Source organism: Nomascus leucogenys, chromosome 18 (genome assembly GCF_006542625.1).
Source record: "Nomascus leucogenys isolate Asia chromosome 18, Asia_NLE_v1, whole genome shotgun sequence".
NCBI classification, from domain to species: Eukaryota; Metazoa; Chordata; class Mammalia; order Primates; family Hylobatidae; genus Nomascus; species Nomascus leucogenys.
In genome coordinates, this window is record NC_044398.1 from 24,417,046 (window position 1) to 24,437,954 (window position 20,909).

General features: G+C 35.8%; 1 protein-coding gene across 3 annotated transcripts in view; it reads left to right on the forward strand.

The window, feature by feature from the left end:
* ADK (adenosine kinase) overlaps positions 1 to 20,909 on the forward strand; it is a 581,536-nt gene that overhangs the window by 227,232 nt on the left and 333,395 nt on the right. For all 3 annotated transcript variants that reach the window (XM_003271274.4, XM_003271273.4, XM_003271272.3), the window contains exon 5: positions 19,384 to 19,556. In XM_003271274.4, coding sequence (XP_003271322.1) covers positions 19,384 to 19,556 — 173 coding nt within the window. The remainder of the gene's footprint in view (positions 1 to 19,383; positions 19,557 to 20,909) is intronic.

Consider the following 20,909-nt stretch of genomic DNA (forward strand, 5'->3'; position numbering starts at 1 on the left):
AATCCAGTTCAGTGGAGGGGTTGGCATTTGCTAAAGGAGAGTATGTTTGGTGTGTTTCAAAATCCAGTAGGGAGCCAGGTGCAGTGGTGTGCTTCTGTAGTCGTAGCTGCTCAGGAGGCTAAGGTGGGAGGATTGCTTGAACCCAGGAGTTCAAATCTAGCCTGGACAACATAGCAAGATCCCATCTCTAAAATAAAATAAAAATTTAAAAAATTGTTTAAAATCTTGTACAGAGTTCACAGTGGTTGGAGCAGAGTAATGGAGAATAGTAGACAATGGAGTTAGAGAGGCGCTAAGAGGTAAAGGGAAGTGGCTTGAACCTGTAGGGCCTCATAGACTATTGTAAAGATTTTTGCTTTTTAGTGAGTGGTGTTGGAAGCATTACAGGGTTTTGAACAATGGAGTGACATACTTCGGCTTGCATTTAAAAAGGACAGCTCTGTGTGCATGGAGTCAAGGATGGAAGCAGAGAGGTTAGGAAATCATTGCAACAGTCTAGGCAAGCAGTTATGGTAACTTGGATGGGTGGTAGCAGTGGAGTTAATGAAAAGTGGTTGAAATCTGGAAATAGTTTGAGGACAGGCTTTTCAAATGGGCTGGATGTGGTATGTGAATAACACTCTTCTAACTGGTCTTGTTGCCTCTCCAATCCAGTTATACACAGTAGCAAAAGTGATCTTACTTTACATTTGATAATTTCACCTTCTTGATTAAAATCCTTCAGTGGCACACTATTACACCGAATAAAATTTATCCTTCTTAATATAACCAACAAGGCCTGCATAATCTAGAACCTGCATATTTTTCTAACCGTTTTCATCTCCCTGAGCTCCAGCCATACAGGTGTTAAATTGTTTTAATATGCCAAAGTTTTTCCTGCCTCAGATGCTTTGCATTGCTCCTCTCTCTGGAAACTTCCCCTAATCGTAAGGTCACTCTTTACCCAATTAGCTCATTTCCATGTTTCATGTCTCAGTTTAAATGTCCTTTTGTCTATTTAAAATAGATTTTAGCTGAGTGCCTTTAATCCCAGCTACTTGGGAGGCTGAGGCAGGAGGATCACTTGAGGCCAGGAGATAGAGACCAGCCTGGGCAGCATAGCGAGACCTGGTCTCTGAAAAATTGAAGAATTAGCTGGGTGTGATAGCTTGCACATGTAGTCCTAGCTACACAGGAGGCTGAGGCAGGGAGGATCACTTGAGCCCAGGAGTTCAAGGTTACAGTGAGCTGTAATTGTACCACTGTGCTCCAATCTGAGTGACAGAGTGAGACTCCATCTCTAAAAAAATAAATAATTGGTTCCTTCTTTGCCCGCCTCCCACTCATTGTCTTTGTCAAACATTTTTTTCTTCATAGCATTTCTTACAATTATGCATTTTATTTCTGTGTAATGTTTTTGTTTGCTATGCTTTGCGTTTTATTTTGTGTGGAATCTCCATGAAAATAAGGACCAGCCTGACTTGTTCAAGTTTGTGGTCAAGTAACAGGATGGTACCTGGCCCTTAGAACTATCTTTATAAATATCATTGGATTGGATTGACTGACTCAATTAATGGACAAATGAACAAACAAAATAAATCATTATATGCTGAAGTAGCAGTCCTGGACATTGTACCTAATTTAGATTTTAATTTAACCTTGTTATTTTGATACTCTCTTTCCTTAATCAGTCATTGCATGTTCCTTATTGTAAGGTGGTTGTGTTTCTTTATCATGAAAAGAATAGTTCTTCTCTGGGCACGATGGCTCACACCTGTAATCCCAGCACTTTGGGGAGGCTGAGATGTGTGGATCACAAGGTCAGGAGATTGAGACCATCCTGGTTAACACGGTAAAACCCCGTCTCTACTAAAAATGCAAAAAATTAGCTGGGCGTGGTGGCATGCACCTGTAGTCCCAGCTACTCGGGAGGCTGAGGCAGGACAATCGCTTGAACCTGGGAGGCAGAGGTTGCAGTGAGTCGAGATTGCGCCACTGCACTCCAGCCTGGGTGACAGAGTGAGACTCTGTCTCAAAAACAAAACAAAACAAAACAAAACAAAACAAAAAGAATATTTTTTCATTTAGCTATTAGCTTCTAGGCAAAATCTTAAATTTCAGAAAATAATTATACTCATATAGTCATACGACCTGTCAGGGAAATGTGTCAAAGGAAATATGAAACAGTAGCTTTAAAGTTGTCCCGCACCCTCACCCTGTTTTTCTTTTGAAGGTATTATACTAAAGGAAGAAAGGGAAAAAGAGAAATCTATGGTGTGAGTTCAAGTTTACTACTGTAAGTGTTTAAGAAAGGGCTCTGTTACCATGACAACAAATGCATGAATTTCAAGTGGAAAATTTTCAGTATATAGGACTGATAAAATTGTAACATTCTGATTTTCTCTGGTATAGAATCATTCTTTGTCAAGTTAAAAAAATCTGTTAATATATGTTAAAATTAAATTTTTAAATATTTTATGATTTTTTTTCAAATTGTTTATTATAACCTAAAATTATAGCCAAAAGAATGTACTTTCATAGATCTGTCCAGCAGAAAGTTAAGTATTTGATTTGACATTAAAAATTACTTTTCTAATCTGTACTAGATTTTTGCTAAATGGTAAATAAAATGATAAATAGTTTCATGTATTGGGAATTCTTGACAATAGAAAACGACCTGCCACTTTATAGATTCCTTTGCCTTAAATGCTTACTAACTCAGGTAGAGGAAAGCTGTTAAGCTTTAAGTGCTCTGTCATATTTGCAGGCTTTTATAGTGGAAGAGAACAGCAGTCAGCAATGATGATGGAAAACTATGGCAGGTAGACTTAAAACACCATAAAGCACAGACGATTGTGTGTAATGCCTTGAATTGAATCCTTTTTGAATGAAATGATCAGCCATATGTGCCACCCTTATGGACCCTGTAAGAAGAGTAGAAGAAATGTGCCCTAATGCTAACTGTGCATGAAATTGCAGTGTTAGGAGATATTGACCAGATGTTTCAATCTCAACAAATGGCTTGTTATGTGACTGAGTGAAAATATCTTTGCTGCTTTGATCACATACACCTTGAAGAAAGGGGTAATTTAATAGAGGCTGTCATAGTTCATCATTGTCAATAAACTTTGACTTGACCTTTGCCTTACGTTTTTGATGTTGCTGTTGATAAGTGTTGATGGGCAGATGTTTACTGCCTTGAGGGATTTTGCTTTTTATTAAGTGTATACTAGAAATAGTAAAGGAGAAGGATTTTCTCAATTCTTTTCTTATTCTTTGGTTATTAGTTGGCATGCTTCTCTGTGGATTTTGTAGAATTTCTGGGCAGATGCATTTGAGTGACATTCTTATGTCTAAAGATCACTGTGGTGTTTCTCTAAAGGTTTCTTCCTTTCCTCACCTTTCTTTTTCTTTTTCTTTTCTTGAGACATGGTCTCACTCTTTCACTCGGGCTGGAGTGCAAGTAATATGATCTTGGCTCACTGCAGCCTCTACCTCCCAGGCTCAAGCAATCCTCTCACCTCAGCCTCCTGAGTAGCTGGAACTACAGGTTAACACCACCATGCCTGGCTAATTTTTGTATTTCTTCTAGAGATGGGGTTTCACCACATTGCCCAGGCTAGTCTCGAACTTCTGAGCTCAAGCCATCTGCCTGCCTCAGCCTCCCAAAATGCTGGGATTGCAGGTGTGAGCCACCGCACCTGGCCCTTTCTCACCGTTTTGTCCTGGTTTTAATTTACCGCAATAAACTTCCTTGGTGATTTTTCTTTCTTATTTTATGTACAGCCTATTCTTTGTTCTGATGAAAGTTACACTGAATAAAAACTTGACACCTATTGTAACACCATACCAGGTGCTGTGTTATTTTTTTATCCCTAGTTTTGGAGACCTTCGGAGATAAATCCATGCTATTTTGTAACCCATTTTTGTTAATCTTAAGAAATTGAGTGAAAGTTTCAGTAATACAATTTTTTTAAAATGATCAGATACAATATTTAAAAATTTCAGTAAATAGCTTTGGATTAAATGAGTTTTTTGTTTAATTTGATGCAGTTCTATAAACTTTTTGCTCTTTTTCTTGAAAAGAAAAAGTCTTCCTCACTGGCTATATCTGGGTTCTGCCTACACTCTTCCCTCACCTCCCCTTGGTGTAGGTGGCCTAGACCGTGTTAGTCACTTAATGAAATCTGTGAATCCTCTATTGAAAAACACAGCAAAGTTTCCTTACAATTTCAGGATGTTCATTGGATTTTCCCCCCTCCTCTCACACATACCCTGCAATGATAGGGGCCCCTGGACTTCAAGCAGACTAACAAAGCTTAGAAAATAAGATTCATACTCCTTCTTAGTATTCTAGATATCCAATAATTGACTTAGAAATAACAATAACAATAGTGTTAGTGATACCACTACAATAATTACAACAGTAATAATAATAATAATTAAAATTTACTCTCTGCCAACCTTATGGCAGAATCTATGCTGAACATTTAACCTGTATTACTGGTTATATTGTTAATGATACCTCTAGATAGAGTATATACAGCATACTTTTATTCTGTACTTTAGGAAATACTGTATCTTTAGAATACAGATTTGAGGAAGAGATTATAAGCATTTTGATTCTAAGACTTTTTGGAATACTGAACTTTTAGTTTTCTGATTCCAATAGTCAGTCTGTCTGTCTCTGTCCCTGTGTATGTGTCTCTCTCTCTCTCTCTCTCTCTTTCTCAGCCTCTCTGCCATTCATCTTCTTCTGAAAATTAGCTATCTCACCTAAGCCTCATATATCCCCTAATTCCTATTTGTAGTTGTGAGGGAGGAAAAATATTTTCCTTCTAAGTTCTCTGCTGTAAGACCCTTGTAACAAAAGACAGATTAACAAAAGTTAAGTACACTAATTTATATTCTAAGTTTTATGCAACATGGAGGGAAATGAAGACTGGAAGAAACAGTTAAACCTGGGTGTTTTTACATTAGGTTTTATGAAGAGTGAAAGAGAAAGGCAATAGGACAAAAAGGGGTATGAACCAAGAGTAGTAAAGTGAGGGGACCTTAGCAAGACCTGTTTGTTTAGATTCATCTCATGTCCTTCCATCTTCTGAGATAAGGATGTTCTTTTTTTCTGCATATAGTAAACATCCTCTCACATGGATGGTCTTATGATTTGCTTCAGAGGAAATCAGAAAGTCCTTCCTGCACCTGCTGTTCTCAAATTCCTTCAGCTTAAAATTTTCAGTATGTCAAGTGCCATATTTTGGGGTAGTGTGTCCTGATCTCCGTCGTAGTTAAGTGTCAGTTTAGACACAGTTTCTCATATTTATCTTAGGAAATCTTCTTTGGCCACTCTGCAAAGACTAAGTTAGGTGCTACTTGCATGTTCTGCAATAACTCCTATTATATATATAATCTCTTATAATAAATAGTAACATATCTTGTATGTAAGCTTTATGTACCCTTAAATTGTAAGTTTTAAGAAAATACAATCCTGGCTTTCCTGTTCACTTATTTGACAATTATTTAATTGCATATAATGTAGGAAGCACTCTTCTAGATTCGGAAACACACCCTACGACTCTTTTAAAGAAGCCAAGAAAACAGTCTTGAACAGCAAATTACCATTAAGTGGAATTACTTCTATGATTGGAATGATACAGTTTGTTGCGGCACCATAAAATGCAGGCATATAGGCTAGGCACGGTTGCTCACACCTGTAATCCCAGCACTTTGGGAGGCCACGGCGGACAGATCACTTGAGGTCAGGAGTTCGAGACCAGCCTGGCCAACATGGTGGAACCCCGTCTCTATTAAAAATGCAAATATTAGCTGGGCATGGTGGCGTGTGCCTGTAATTCCAGCTACTCGGGAGGCTGGGGTAGGAGAATTGCTTGAACCTAGAAGGTAGAGGTTTGCGGTGAGTCGAGATCGCACCACTGCTCTCCAGCCTGGGTGACAGAGCAAGACTCTGTCTCAAAAAAACAAAAAATAAATAACAATGGGCATATAGAACAGAGTTTAGGACAACGTTGTCTCAGTAAGTGAAACCTGAAACCTAAGTAGGAAGCTAGAAAGAGCAAACAGAAACAGAATGAAGTATTCAGTGTACTGGAACATTGCATTCAAGAGTGTTAATGCTTAGGATGAACTTGAAGAGGAAGTTAATGGTTCAATCATAAAGTTGTTTATGTTGAACTTTGCTTAAGATACTTGGGTAATGATTGAAGGACATTTTAGGAAGAGCACTCAAAATGCAGTGGATTGGAGAAAAACAGAACTAAAGGCAGAGAGATGATTTAAGAAGCTTTTGCAAATGGTTGCATGGTTGGGAGGATGGAGTGACAGAGAGAATGGGAAATGACATCCAATGGATAGAGGTTTCTTTTTGAGATAATGAAAATGTGATGGTTGCACAGCTATGTGAATAAACAGGAAACAACTGAATTGTACATTTTAAAGTGGCAAATTGTATGGTTATATGAATATATCTCAATAAATTTTTTTAAAAGAGACTTTTATAGTAGTCTAATTGAGAGTAGATGGTGGCCTGTACTAAAAGTGGTGTTAATAGAGGCAGGAGTAAAAATGTGTCAATTTAATAGGCAAAATAGGGTTGAGTAGGTATTTGGATATTCAGATCAGTCATTTGAAGACAAGTATAAGCTAAAGATGTGGGAGTCTCAGCATATGGATGATAATTGAAACCATGAGAGTATATTAGATCATATCCAGAGGAAGTATATAGGGTTAGAATTATAGGTAACCTGGGAATCCAGGCCTGAGAAACGCTAAGGAATGGGGAGAAGGAAAGAAGCCTACAAAAGAGATAGAGAAGACTTCTTTATCCATTATTAATTACAATAATGTCCAACGAATAATAGGTGATCAACAAATATTGGTGGAATGAATTGAATGAATATACACTAAAAATTCTGCATTTTATCATAGTCTCAGGGCACTGTTGTCATCGTCATCTGTACTCTGTAATAGGCACTGCCTTGAACACTTTGCATACATTATCCTATTCAATCCTCACAATAATTCCACAAGAAACATAATCTCTGAAATAGTAGCTTGTTTACCATCACATGGCTAGATGAACTTATATATCTGAGTCTAAAGTTTGTTTTTTCTACTAGGCCTAATATTCCCCAAATCTGTTCTGAGAATGTTAACAGATATTTACTAACAAAAATAACAATAGAACTATTTCGGGGAAAGAACAGGATTATTAGAAATTGATTTTTATTAATAGGATGCTTGCTGGCAGGGGCAATGGAGCAGTTTTTTAAGGAAAGAAGCATAACATACTAGTTATTCAGTTAGAATGGATTCTTAATATTTATGAAAATCTTGTGTTTTACCCTGTCTCACTTGGTGGTATTATAATCATCTGAGAATCTATCCTATAAGTTATGTGATATATGCTATTTTCCTAATCAATCTATTTCAGTTTTGATTTCCTCATCATCCTTTGCAGTCTGCTTGTTGCTGTTTCTCAGTTTTGACGTTTAATTTCTTTTAGTTGTGCTTTACAGTTTTTCTGAGATGCCTCATTGAGTTTTCTGTATAAAATTTCATGTCTTTGCCTTATCTTGCAACTCTTTTAGTATCTAGGTGTCATTCTTCATCATTCTATTATGAGTTGAATTAAAGCATAAGGCATTATTTCAGAAATGACTGCCTCTTGGGCATCATTGTCAGTTATATTGTCTTAAATATTGCATTTAGGTAATAAAAAGTAAATCTGCCTTGAAGGTAAAGTTAATATTAATAGAAATCTTTCCATATGTTGTTAAAGACTCTTGTTATGAAGTTTAATATGTCATTTATTTAGGCCTTATTTAAATTCAGTTGTAAATTTTTTCCTTCTGGTTCCTTACCTTAATGAACCATCATCTCTTACCATCATACTCTTTGCTCGAAAACCTTCATGTGTTGCTTTCTGCCATCAGGATGTTGCCTAAATTTCTTGAAGTGGTATTTAATGATCTGGCCTACATCTACCTTTCCCATTAGTCTCTTCCCTCCCACATAGTTGCTCTGTCGGTATACTCCTAATAGTCTTTTATTTCTGTTTTTCATTGTTTTTGTTAATCTTATATTCTAGTTTCCCAATCTGTGCACTAAGTCCCCTTGGGGTGCTGTAGCAAACCCACAGAGAGTCTTCAGGGTATTTCAAAATTTCAAGGTAAACACAGTGACGTCTATCAGATACAGCATGAACCACTAGCTCCAGATATTTCAGGGTTTTTTTTTTTTTTTTTTTTTTTTTTTTTTTTTTTTTTTTGAGATGGAGTCTTGCTGTGTCACCCAGGCTGGAGTGCAGTGGCGGGATCTTGGCTCACTGCAACCTCCGCCTCCCGAGCTCAAGTGATTCTCCTGCCTCAGCCTCCTGAGTAGCTGGGATTATAGGCACGTGCCACCACGCCTGGGTAATTATTGTATTTTTAGTACAGACAGTTGTTTCACCATGTTGGTCAGGCTGGTCTTGAACTCCTGACCTCATGATCCGCTCGCCTCGGCCTTCCAAAGTGCTGGGATTACAGGCGTGAGCCACTGCGCCTGGCCTGGTATTTCAGTTTTAACATTAGATTACTACATTCCTTTTGGTGGCATTATACTGTGCAAAACTGGATCCTTGACGGTTTCTGTGATAAAAAGCAAATCGGTGTGAAACAAATGAGGGTGATGGTTACCAGTCTGATTCCAAGATTTGAGAATTTTGCAGTGCCTAACAGGTACAAAATTGTTAGGAAATAAACACTTTTGGCTGAAACTAATTATTTAATAAATAGAATTTCTTTCATCCTAGGGGCACCTTGATAAAATTTCTAACATAAGAAAGGAGACATGTACTATATGCTGTATGACTCTTTTTTCTTTCTAGTTTGTAACCATTTTGGAAGATCATACCCATCCTTCAAAGACCAGTTGATACTGCTACCTGTCTTTGGAGGCCTTTCCTGATCCCCTCCACTGCAATTAATCTCTCTCATAGGTATTTTCCAGTAATGTGCTGCTTTTTTACTATTGCTGTTTAAGTTAAACTAATTGAAGTATTTATCTGAAGTTACCAATAGTGGCTGTGGTTTTCCTATTCCTCCAGTTAGGTATAATTACTTAAAGTATAATGAGAGCCCTTTCCTTCTTTGTATGAAAGTGATACAAATATAATAATAGACACCCTATACTGTTCTAAACTGCATGGGTTGTTAGTCAATTTCTTTTTATTTCTTTTTTATTTCTTTTTTTTTTCTGAGAGGAGTTTCAGTCTTATTGCCCAGGCTGGAGTGCAATGGCGCAATCTCGGCTCACTGCAACCTCCACCTCCCGAGTTCAAGCGATTCTCCTTACCTCAGCCTCCTGAGTAGCTGGGATTACAGGCATGTGCCACCATGCCTGGCTAATTTTTTGTATTTTTAGTGACGGAGTTTTTCCATGTTTGTCTGGCTGGTCTTGAACTCCCGACCTCAGGTGATCTGCCTGCCTCGGCCTCCCAAAGTGTTGGGATTACAGGCGTGAGCCACTGCACCCGGCCTTGTTTGTCAATTTCTAATTCTTACAACATCCTTAAAAGATCATAGGTTATGTTATCCACATTTTATATTTGAAGAAATTGGCGTTTAGCAGTGTTAGTTTTTCTCACACCCACATACCTCCTAACCTTTAGCTATTCTAGTTCCTTTTCCTTTAATATTGATTATAGAATCAACTTTTTGATATCCTCAAAAATCCATCGAGAGTTTGGATGGGATTACATTGAATTTATGAATCAATTTGGGGAGAATTAATGTCTTAAGAATATTGAGTTTTCAAATCCATGTACATAATATAGCTCTTCGTTTATATAAGTTGTTTTTTTTTTCCTCAGCAATCTTTTATAGTGTTCTACGTATATGTCTTGCACATATTTGGTTAAATGTGTTCCTATATATTTCAATTTTGGTGGTATTGTAAATATTGTTTTCTTAATTTTAATTTTCAACTCTTCTTTGAAAATTTATCGAAATACAATTAGATTTTTATATATCAATCTTAAAGTCTGAGACCTTGATTGACTTACTTTTAATTCTAGAGCATTTATGTGGATTCCTTATGATTTTATATATATTCCTTAAACATGCACAGGTTGGTATCCAGCCATAGCCTCAAGGATTACTCTGTAGATTTCAACTCATTCTTTTCTGAAAATCTTTTTCACAATTTCTAGTCTCCTGGCTCTCCTTGAATACTTATCTCTGTTTCCTCTTTTTAGTGAGAATGCCACCTCTCCATGGTGTGGAACTTGCCTCCTGGCAGAGTACCTGCATGATGTCAGGGCATACCTTGTTCCTTTCCTATCAGAGATCACAGTCCTACCATGCCTGTTATTCAATGTCTGAAAATTCTGTCAGTGTTTCCTTTTGGTTTTCTGGTTTACAGCACAACAGTAATTCTAGACTCTGCTACTCACTCATGGGCAGAGCAGAAGTTAAAGTTTTTAAGGTGTACTGTACATATATGAACCAAGGGAAGGTGGGCAGTTTATTTTAGCTAAAAGAAGGAGCATAATCAAAGGTTATAAACAAGGTTGAATCTCCATCCTGGAGAATCAAAATCTAGTAGTTGTGACTTTGCATTAGGAACATCATCATTTTTATCTTTTTATTCCCTGGCAGACATGCATTAAATGTTTGATTGAGTATCAAAATGATAGGAAATAGATTAGTTAGATGTTGGTGAAACATTGTGTTTTAGATGCTTACAGATGTACTAAAATTTTAGCAGAAATCTTTGCAGATTACTTGTTAAATTTTCCTAAATTGATTTTTAAAAATCTATTTAATTCTCAATTATAACATCTTTACTCAGATTATTAAGTGCTTTGAAGCAGTTAACATGGCTTTTTTTTTAATGGCTGTAAAAAAACTGAATTTTTAGGCTTGTTAAACTCTGGTTTTAGAATGACTTTTGAGTGGAAATCACTGATCAAAAGCAAAGTTCTCACATTTTGTCAATATCTGAATATCAGAAATAGAATGTCAGGCAGTTTCCCATGTTGAAATATTTAATAGTAAAAGGATAGCAAAGCTGCTGAATATTTCTACTATTTATCAATTTTTGCCTTGCAGGTTCAAATAATATTTATTTGTAATGGAAATATTTCAATTCATTTAAATCCTGATTATGGAGTAGTTAGTAAATCAGGTTTAAGCCTGACAGTGAGTTGATAGAGCTCTTATTTCAGACTGTAGTTTGAACATGTAGACTCTCTGATTATAACTAGGCTAAATTATATAATAACGACTTTATTTTCACTGAACAAAGTTTGCTGTTATTTTGATGACAGATTATTTAAGTAATCATAGTAAAAGTTGCTATTGGCTCTGGGTTTTATTTTGCTATATATAGTAGACATGGTTGATCATTTAATCATGCATTGTAGATAAATAAAAGTAAATTATAGAATAACACAGAAATTTTCTGCTAAATTTATAGTTTTACTAAATTTCATAACACATAGAAATTCTCTGTTAAATTTATACTTTCACTAATTGTAGAATAAAGTATTTTAAGTTAGGCATTTATACTGAGATTTTTCATGATATTAACTGCTTCATGTTATTTACTCATTTTGATAAATGGAGTGATAATATCCAAAATGGAATAAATTAAGTTTAAATTATTCTTTAAAGGAATGATTTAGCTACAGTATGTTTGTCCCACCTTTTAATTTTGAACATTTTCTAACTTATGGAATAGTAAAATGAACTTTTCTATACCCTTCACATTGATCCACCAATTGTTAACATTTCAACACATTCGTGTTCTCTTTAAATAAATATATGTGTGTATATTCTCCTCAGAACCATTCTGATGTATTTATTCCTTATTCAAGAAATTAAGCATTGATACTGTTTTCTGATGTGTGATCAAGATTCCAGATGTAGCAGTTATTCTGATAGTGTCCTTGATAGTTGTTTAATCTTATTCTCAGTCCAGGATCCAATAAGAACTACACATTACATGTATTAGTACTATTTCTTTAATATACTTTCCTCCTGCCTTTTTGGTTAAGGCATTTTCTTCTTTTAAGAGTCCAACCCTGTTGATTGTAAATATGTGCCACCTTGTAGACTTATTCTCATGATTTTAGGCAATAATAGTACGTAAGTGACACTGTGTATTTCCCATTGCATCACATCATAAGGTTTATGGCTTTATTGATAATGCTAATTGATAATGGTTAAGATAGCATCCCTCAGATTTCTTGCTTAGAACCTTCTTCCCTTTCCCCATTCCATGTTTGTGTTTTCCTTATCCTGTTCAGCAAACCTAGTTCCCAACAGCATCAACTTTATATTCATTTGCTGTATCCTACAATACACACAAAATACTTCCACCAATAACATAACCAACAATAAACCTACTAAGTAAAGTTTGATTTATTTGTTGTTTTTGTTCCTTATAATTATTCCATCAAGACTGTATTTGTCATAACAGCATACTGAAAAATTATTTGCATTATTTTTTCTATGTGCTTATGTTACAATTTGATACCTTCTTTGATTTTTCGTTCTTGTTATATTCAACTTCATAATTTGTTTTTCTTCTAATGGAATTTGAAATTCAAATTAAATTTTATTATTTGAAAATGCAAAATTTTAACATGTTTCAGAAGTCAAATTTGTATGGAATGCTATATTCAGAGAACTCTTCTATTCCTATTCCTCTACTCCTATCCCACTCACTCTCATAGAGAAACATTTTTCATTTCTAGTTTATTCTTTCTGTGTTTCTTTTTATGAAATTAGCAAACACAAAATATATATACATTCTAATATATGTATATAGTATAGTATCTATACTAAAAGAATATATATGGCTGAGTGAGGTGGCTTGCACCTGTAGTCCCAACTACTCAGAAGACTGAGCTGGGAGGATCTGTTGAATTCAGGAGTTCGAGGCAAGAATATATATATATATATACACACATACACACACACACACACACATACATTCTCTTTTATATAATAAAAACCATGACATTAACTCTACCATCTTAACCATTTTTAAATGTACCAATTAGTGTATGCACGTTGTTACATAGTCGACCTCTAGAACTTTTTCATCTTGCAACACTGAAACTCTGTACACATTAAACTCTAATTCTCCGACTTCCCTCCCCCAAGTCCTTGGCAACCAACTTTCTGCTTATGTTTCTATAATTTTGACTACTTCAGATACTTCCTATGAGTGGAATCATACAATATGTGTCTTTTTTGTGACAGACCTTATTTAACTTAGCAAGTTCTTGATGTTCATCTATGTTGTAGCATGTGACAGGATTTCCTTCTTTTGTTTCTTTATCCTTTAATTGTTGATGGACGTCTGGGTTGCTTGTACTTCTTGGCTATTATGAATATTGCTGCAGTGAACATGGACATGCAAATATATCTTTGAGATCCTGCTTTGAATTATTTTGACTGTATACCCAGAAGTGAGGTTGCTTGATTATATGTTAATTTAATTTTTAATGTTTCTTTTAGGAACCTCCATACCGTTTTAGTAGTGGCTGCACCATGTTACATTTCCACCAACACTGCACAAGGGTTCATTCACTTCTCCACATTTTGCCAGCATTTTTTGTTTTCTATGTTTTCGGTAGTGACCATCTTGATCAGTGTGAAGTGATATCTCATTGTGGTTTTGATTTCCCTGATAATTACTGATGTTGAACATCTTTTCTTGTGCTTATTGGCCATTTATATATCATTTTTGGAGAAATGTCTATTCAAGTCCTTTGCGCATTTTAAGATCATGTTATTTGTATTTTTATTGTTCATTTAGAAGTTTGTTATGTATTCTGGATATTAACCTTTCATTGGGTATATGGTTTGGAAATAAGTTGCCTTTTCACTCTGTTGATTGCCTCCTTTGCCATGCAGAAGTTAAGCTTAATATAATCACATTTATCTATTTTTGCTTTTCTTGCCTGTGCTTTTGTTCCATATTTATGAAATCATTGCTAAATTCAATGTCCTGAAGCTGTCCCCCTATATTTGAAAATAATATATATTATTAAGTTTTATTCTTTTTTAAACAAAGCTTTTGTACCTTTGAGACTTGATTTTTTTTTGAAGTTAACAAAATATCCTGGAAATTACTTTATATAGATGGAGTGTTCATACAGCTTTTCCTTTTTTGTGTTGTTTTGCTGGGATTTTTGAATGGCTGTGTGGTATTCCATTGTGTGGATATATCATAATGTAATCGACTGATCTACACGTGGACTTCTAGTTTATTTCCAACATTTTGTCATTACAAATAACATCTCATTGTTCAATTCCCACCTATGAGTGAGAACATGTGGTGTTTGGTTTTTTGTCCTTGTGATAGTTTGCTGAGAATGATGGTTTCCAGCTTCATCCATGTCCCTACAAAGGACATGAACTCATCATTTTTTATGGCTGCACAGTGTTCCATGGTGTATATGTGCCACATTTTCTTAATCCAGTCTATCATTGTTGGATGTTTGGTTTGGTTCCAAGTCTTTGCTATTGTGAATAGTGCCACAGTAAACATACGTGTACATGTGTCTTTATAGCAGCATGATTTATAGTCCTTTGGGTATATACCCAGTAATGGGATGGCTGGGTCAAATGGTATTTCTAGTTCTAGATCCCTGAGGAATCGCCACACTGACTTCCACAATGGTTGAACTAGTTTACAATCCCACCAACAGTGTAAAAGTGTTCCTATTTCTCCACATCCTCTCCAGCACCTGTTGTTTCCTGACTTTTTAATGATGGCTATTCTAACTGGTGTGAGATGGTATCTCATTGCGGTTTTGATTTGCATTTCTCTGATGGCCAGTGATGATGAGCATTTCTTCATGTATTTTTTTGCTGCATAAGTGTCTTCTTTTGACAAGTGTCTGTTCATATCCTTTGCCCACTTTTTGATGGGGTTGTTTGTTTTTTCTTGTAAATTTGTTTGAGTTCATTGTAGATTCTGGATATTAGCCCTTTGTCAGATGAGTAGGTTGCAAAAATTTTCTCCCATTCTGTAGGTTGCCTGTTCACTCTGATGGTAGTTTCTTTTGCTATGCAGAAGCTCTTTAATTTAATTAGATCCCATTTGTCAATTTTGGCTTTTGTTGCCATTGCTTTTGGTGTTTTAGACATGAAGTCCTTGCCCATGCCTATGTCCTGAATGGTATTGCCTAGGTTTTCTTCTAGAGTTTTTATGGTTTTAGGTCTAACATGTAAGTCTTTAATCCATCTTGAATTAATTTTTGTATAAGGTGTAAGGAAGGGATCCAGTTTCAGCTTTCAAATATGGCTAGCCAGTTTTCCCAGCACCATTTATTAAATAGGGAATCATTTCCTCATTTCTTGTTTTTGTCAGGTTTGTCAAAGATCAGATGGTTGTAGATATGCGGCATTATTTCTGAGGGCTCTGTTCTGTTCCATTGGTCTATATCTCTGTTTTGGTACCAGTACCATGCTGTTTTGGTTACTGTAGCATTGTAGTATAGTTTGAAGTCAGGTAGCGTGATGCCTTCAGCTTTGTTCTTTTGGCTTAGGATTGACTTGGCAATGTGGGCTCTTTTTTGATTCCATATGAACTTTAGTTTTTTCCAATTCTGTGAAGAAAGTCATTGGTAGCTTGATGAGGATGGCATTGAATCTATAAATTACCTTGGGCAGTATGGCCATTTTCACGATATTGGTTCTTCCTACGCATGAGCATGGAATATTTTTCCATTTGTTTGTATCCTCTTTTATTTCGTTGAGCAGTGGTTTGTAGTTCTCCTTGAAGAGGTCCTTCACGTCCCTTGTAAGTTGGATTCCTAGGTATTTTATTCTCTCTGAAGCAATTATGAATGGGAGTTCACTCATGATTTGGCTCTCTGTTTGTCTGTCATTGGTGTATAAGAATGCTTGTGATTTTTGCACATTGATTTTGTATCCTGAGACTTTGCTGAAGTTGCCTATCAGCTTAAGGAGATTTTGGGCTGAGACGATGGGGTTTTCTAGATATACAATCATGTCATCTGCAAACAGGGACAATTTGACTTCCTCTTTTCCTAATTGAATACCCTTTATTTCCTTCTCCTGCCTGATTGGCCTGGCCAGAACTTCCAACACTATGTTGAATAGGAGTGGTGAGAGAGGGCATCCCTGTCTTGTGCCAGTTTTCAAAGGGAATGCTTCCAGTTTTTGTCCATTCAGTATGATATTGGCTGTGGGTTTGTCATAGATAGCTCTTATTATTTTGAGATACGTCCCATCAATACCTAATTTATTGAGAGTTTTTAACATGAAGGGTTGTTGAATTTTGTCAAAGGCCTTTTCTGCATCTATTGAGATAATCATGTGGTTTTTGTCTTTGGTTCTGTTTATATGCTGGATTACGTTTATTGATTTGCGTATGTTGAACCAGCCTTGCATCCCAGGGATGAAGCCCACTTAATTATGGTGGATAAGCTTTTTGATGTGCTGCTGGATTGGGTTTGCCAGTATTTTATTGAGGATTTTTGCATCAATGTTCATCAAGGATATTGGTCTAAAATTCTCTTTTTTTGTTGTGTCTCTGCCAGGCTTTGGTATCAGGATGATGCTGGCCTCATAAAATGAGTTAGGGAGGATTTCCTCTTTTTCTATTGATTTGAATAGTTTCAGAAGGAATGGTACCAGCTCCTCCTTGTACCTCTGATAGAATTCGGCTGTGAATCCATCAGGTCCTGGACTCTTTTTGGTTGGTAAGCTATTAATTATTGCCTCAATTTCAGAGCCTGTTATTGGTGTATTCAGAGATTCAACTTCTTCCTGGTTTAGTCTTGGGAGGGTGTATGTGTCGAGGAATTTATCCATTTCTTCTAGATTTTCTAGTTTATTTGTGTAGAGATGTTTATAGTATTCCCTGATGGTATTTTGTATTTCTGTGGGTTCGGTGGTGATATCCCCTTTGTCATTTTTTATTGCGTCTATTTGATTCTTCTCTGTTTTCTTCTTTATTAGTCTTGCTAGCGGTCTATCAATTTTGTTGATCTTTTCAAAAAAAACCAGCTCCTGGATTCACTGATTTTTTGAAGGGTTTTTTGTGTCTCTATTTCCTTCAGTTCTGCTCTGATTTTAGTTATTTCTTGCCTTCTGCTAGCTTTTGAATGTGTTTGCTGTTGCTTCTCTAGTTCTTTTAATTGTGACGTTGGGTTGTCAATTTTAGATCTTTCCTGCTTTCTCTTGTGGGCATTTAGTGCTATAAATTTCCCTCTACACACTGCTTTGAATGTGTCCCAGAGATTCTGGTATGCTGTGTCTTTGTTCTCGTTGGTTTCAAAGAACATCTTTATTTCTGCCTTCATTTTGTTATGTACCCAGTAGTCATTCAGGAGCAGGTTGTTCAGTTTCCATGTAGTTGAGCGGTTTTGAGTGAATTTCTTAATCCTGAGTTCTATTTTGATTGCACTGTGGTCTGAGAGACAGTTTGCTATAATTTCTGTTCTTTTACATTTGCTGAGGAGTGCTTTACTTCCAACTGTGTGGTCAGTTTTGGAATAGGTGTGGTGTGGTGCTGAAAAAAATGTATATTCTGTTGATTTGGGGTGGAGAGTTCTGTAGATGTCTATTAGGTCCGCTTGATGCAGAGCTGAGTTCAAGTCCTGGATATCCTTGTTAACTTTCTGTCTCGTTGATCTGTCTAATGCTGACAGTGGGGTGTTAAAGTCTCCCATTATTATTGTGTGGGAGTCTAAGTCTCTTTGTAGGTCACTAAGGACTTGCTTTATGAATCTGGGTGCTCCTGTATTGGGTGCATATATATTTAGGATAGTTAGCTCTTCTTGTTGAATTGATCCCTTTACCATTATGTAATGGCCTTCTTTGTCTGTTTTGATCTTTGTTGGTTTAAAGTCTGTTTTATCCGAGGCTAGGATTGCAACCCCTGCCTTTTTTGTTTTCCATTTGCTTGGTAGATCTTCCTCCATCCCTTTATTTGGTGCCTATATGTGTCTCTGCACGTGAAATGGGTTTTCTGAATACAGCACACTGGTAGGTCTCGACTCTTTATCCAATTTGCCAGACCGGAAGGGGAACATCACACATCGGGTACTGTTGTGGGGTGGGGGATGGGGGAGGGATAGCATTAGGAGATAAACCTAATGCTAAGTGACGAGTTAATGGGTGCAGCACACCAACATGGCACATGTATACATATGTAACAAACCTGCACATTGTGCACATGTACCATAAAACTTAAAGTATAATAATAATAAAATTTAAAAAAAAATCTCAATACTTATATATGTGTTGTTTTGTATTGTGGATGAGTCTCTAGAAGTGGGATTGCTGGTCGTTAAGCTGTTACTATGTCTCATTCCTACAGTTTTGTCTTTGTTACTTTTTTCCTCTCCTCATCCTTTTACCTCTCAAATATGCATGTATTTCTTTTCTATTCCAAATATTTGAGAAGAGATTTTATCAAAATCTATTTTGACGTCTTTTGACTTTGTATGTAGATTATTTGTAGGTTATTTTGCTACCTCTAAGTCTTTGAAACTAAACAGGTGTTAGCTATAGAATCACTATAGACTATTAGAACCCTCAAGGATTTTAGCTAATTATGAAAGGTATAAAGTTCAAATCTGTGAAACATATGCATCTTACCAGAAATCCATTGACATTAAAACATAATAATTACTTCAATGAAAAAATGAGATATTTGTAACTAGAAGTGTAACACTATTTCTGAATTTTTAAAAGAATTTTTTAGATATGAGCATGTTTTAGCTTAATTTATACATGAATTACTACAATAAGTATGACAATCATAGTAACAGCCACAGCTAATATATGTTGTTTACCATGTGCTGGGTACCATGCTCAGCAATGCATGTACATTAATTTACATCATTTCAATTAGTCCACAACGATCTTATGAGATGTATTTGTAATTATATCTCCACTTTAAACATGAGTGAAATGAGTAATGTTAAGTGATATGCTCTAACATGCTGTAACTCATGCAGCTAGTAAGTGACAGATGCAAGATTTGAACTCAAACAGCCTTTAATCAAGATGGATTCTGCTCTTTTTATGACAATGCTAGACTTCTTATATTGGGACCCAGTATTCTTTTCCTATATCAAGCCAGCATTTGTCTTAAGGTCTGTATGATTTTAGCTGCTGAATCCTTAACCACTTTATGTAGTTTATTTCTCTCCCCAAAGCTGTATAAGATATTACATGGTTGTTATATTACTTTTTTTTATCATAAGTGATAGTACAGAATTGAAATCCCGTTCATAACAGCCACAGTTTCTCACAAAGCATTCTTGTCACATCACTATCCATGGCAGAATATTAAACTATGTGTACAATTTCTTTGGCCCATTAAATTATTTATGTTCCTGTTTTACAGTGGATGATTCAACAGCCACACAAAGCAGCAACATTTTTTGGATGCATTGGGATAGATAAATTTGGGGAGATCCTGAAGAGAAAAGCTGCTGAAGCCCATGTGGATGCTCATTACTACGAGCAGAATGAGCAGCCAACAGGAACTTGTGCTGCATGCATCACTGGTGACAACAGGTCAGTGTAATTCCAAGGGAAGCACTATACTAATTGGCTGTTTTAACACTGGTAAAATCTGAATTCCAATGTGAATTTGGAATTTTGACTTTATAATTCTTTTTAATGTTTGATAAATGTTTATTCCTTATATCAGTTTTCTTGTGTTGTTTTTAAATTTACTTTTGTTAAACATGCAGTTGAATTAATGAGGCATAATGGAATAAAAGTTTGAGGTTATTTAGTCCAGTCTTTACTTTTTATAATTAGAATCAGAAAAGGCAGACAGCTTGCCCAATGCCTTGTAGCTTGCTCAATGCCTTGTAGCTAATTTGTTACAAAACTTGAATTAGAAAGAATGTTCTTTTCACCATATCCTGAGGTTGGAATATGAGAGAGAGAGAGAGTGTGTGTGTATTTTATGTATATAAAATACAACATTACATTCAGGCTCATATGACTTAGTCATCTAAATGGTCATCTAAACCATTTCTGGAAAATAGTAATTCATTCATATTAAATAAACTCAGTCATGGGTAGTATACCACTAACGAAACAATCAAGTATATTTCTATACACCCTTACTTGTTAGAAAAGTATTCTTTATATAAACTTGAAATATCTCTCTCAGGCCCCTTCATATATTGGTTGGTTGTTCTTTTGTACCCACATGGAGATACTCCTTGAGTGTATTCATACATTGCCAACGTTATTACCATATCAACACAGGCTTTTTTCCCCTTTGCAAGGGAAAAACAAAATAACTGCCCTAGCTATTATATTGTTGGAATAATCAAAGATGACCTCTTTTTAAATAGTGATTCACTAGAAATTTTGCATTACTTATAGTTGGAAATATGTAGTCTGTCCTCCTCCATTCCTTATCTCCTTTCTTTTCCCATCTTATCTTCCTTTCTTTTTTCCCTTTTCATCCTCCTTTATTTTCTTCCCCCTCTCCACCACGATCTTGCTCCATTTCTTCTGTTTACCTACTTTATTGCTCACTACTTGACCTTCAGCAGAGGTATATTAAGGAATGGACTATCCTGGAGACTGGGGATCAATGAGCACAGTATTTACTAAATAACCAAAATACAATATTCAAAAATTATTAGGGTATGAAAGGCATTTTCAGATCTTTCCTTTAATTTTGTTTTTTATATACAGGAGAACTTTATGGTTTTAAGGTTACAGTAAACATTGAAATATGGGATTCAGGGATTAAAAAAAACAACTAAAAATGTTGAAATATGTTTGTTTAGACCTTTGCCCTTAGTTTTCCCAAGACCAGCCTTAATCTGTAGATGCAAAGTTTTCCCATTAGTGAGAAGTAGGTCAGATTTTCTTCTGATATCACTTAGGCTACAGTAAAAT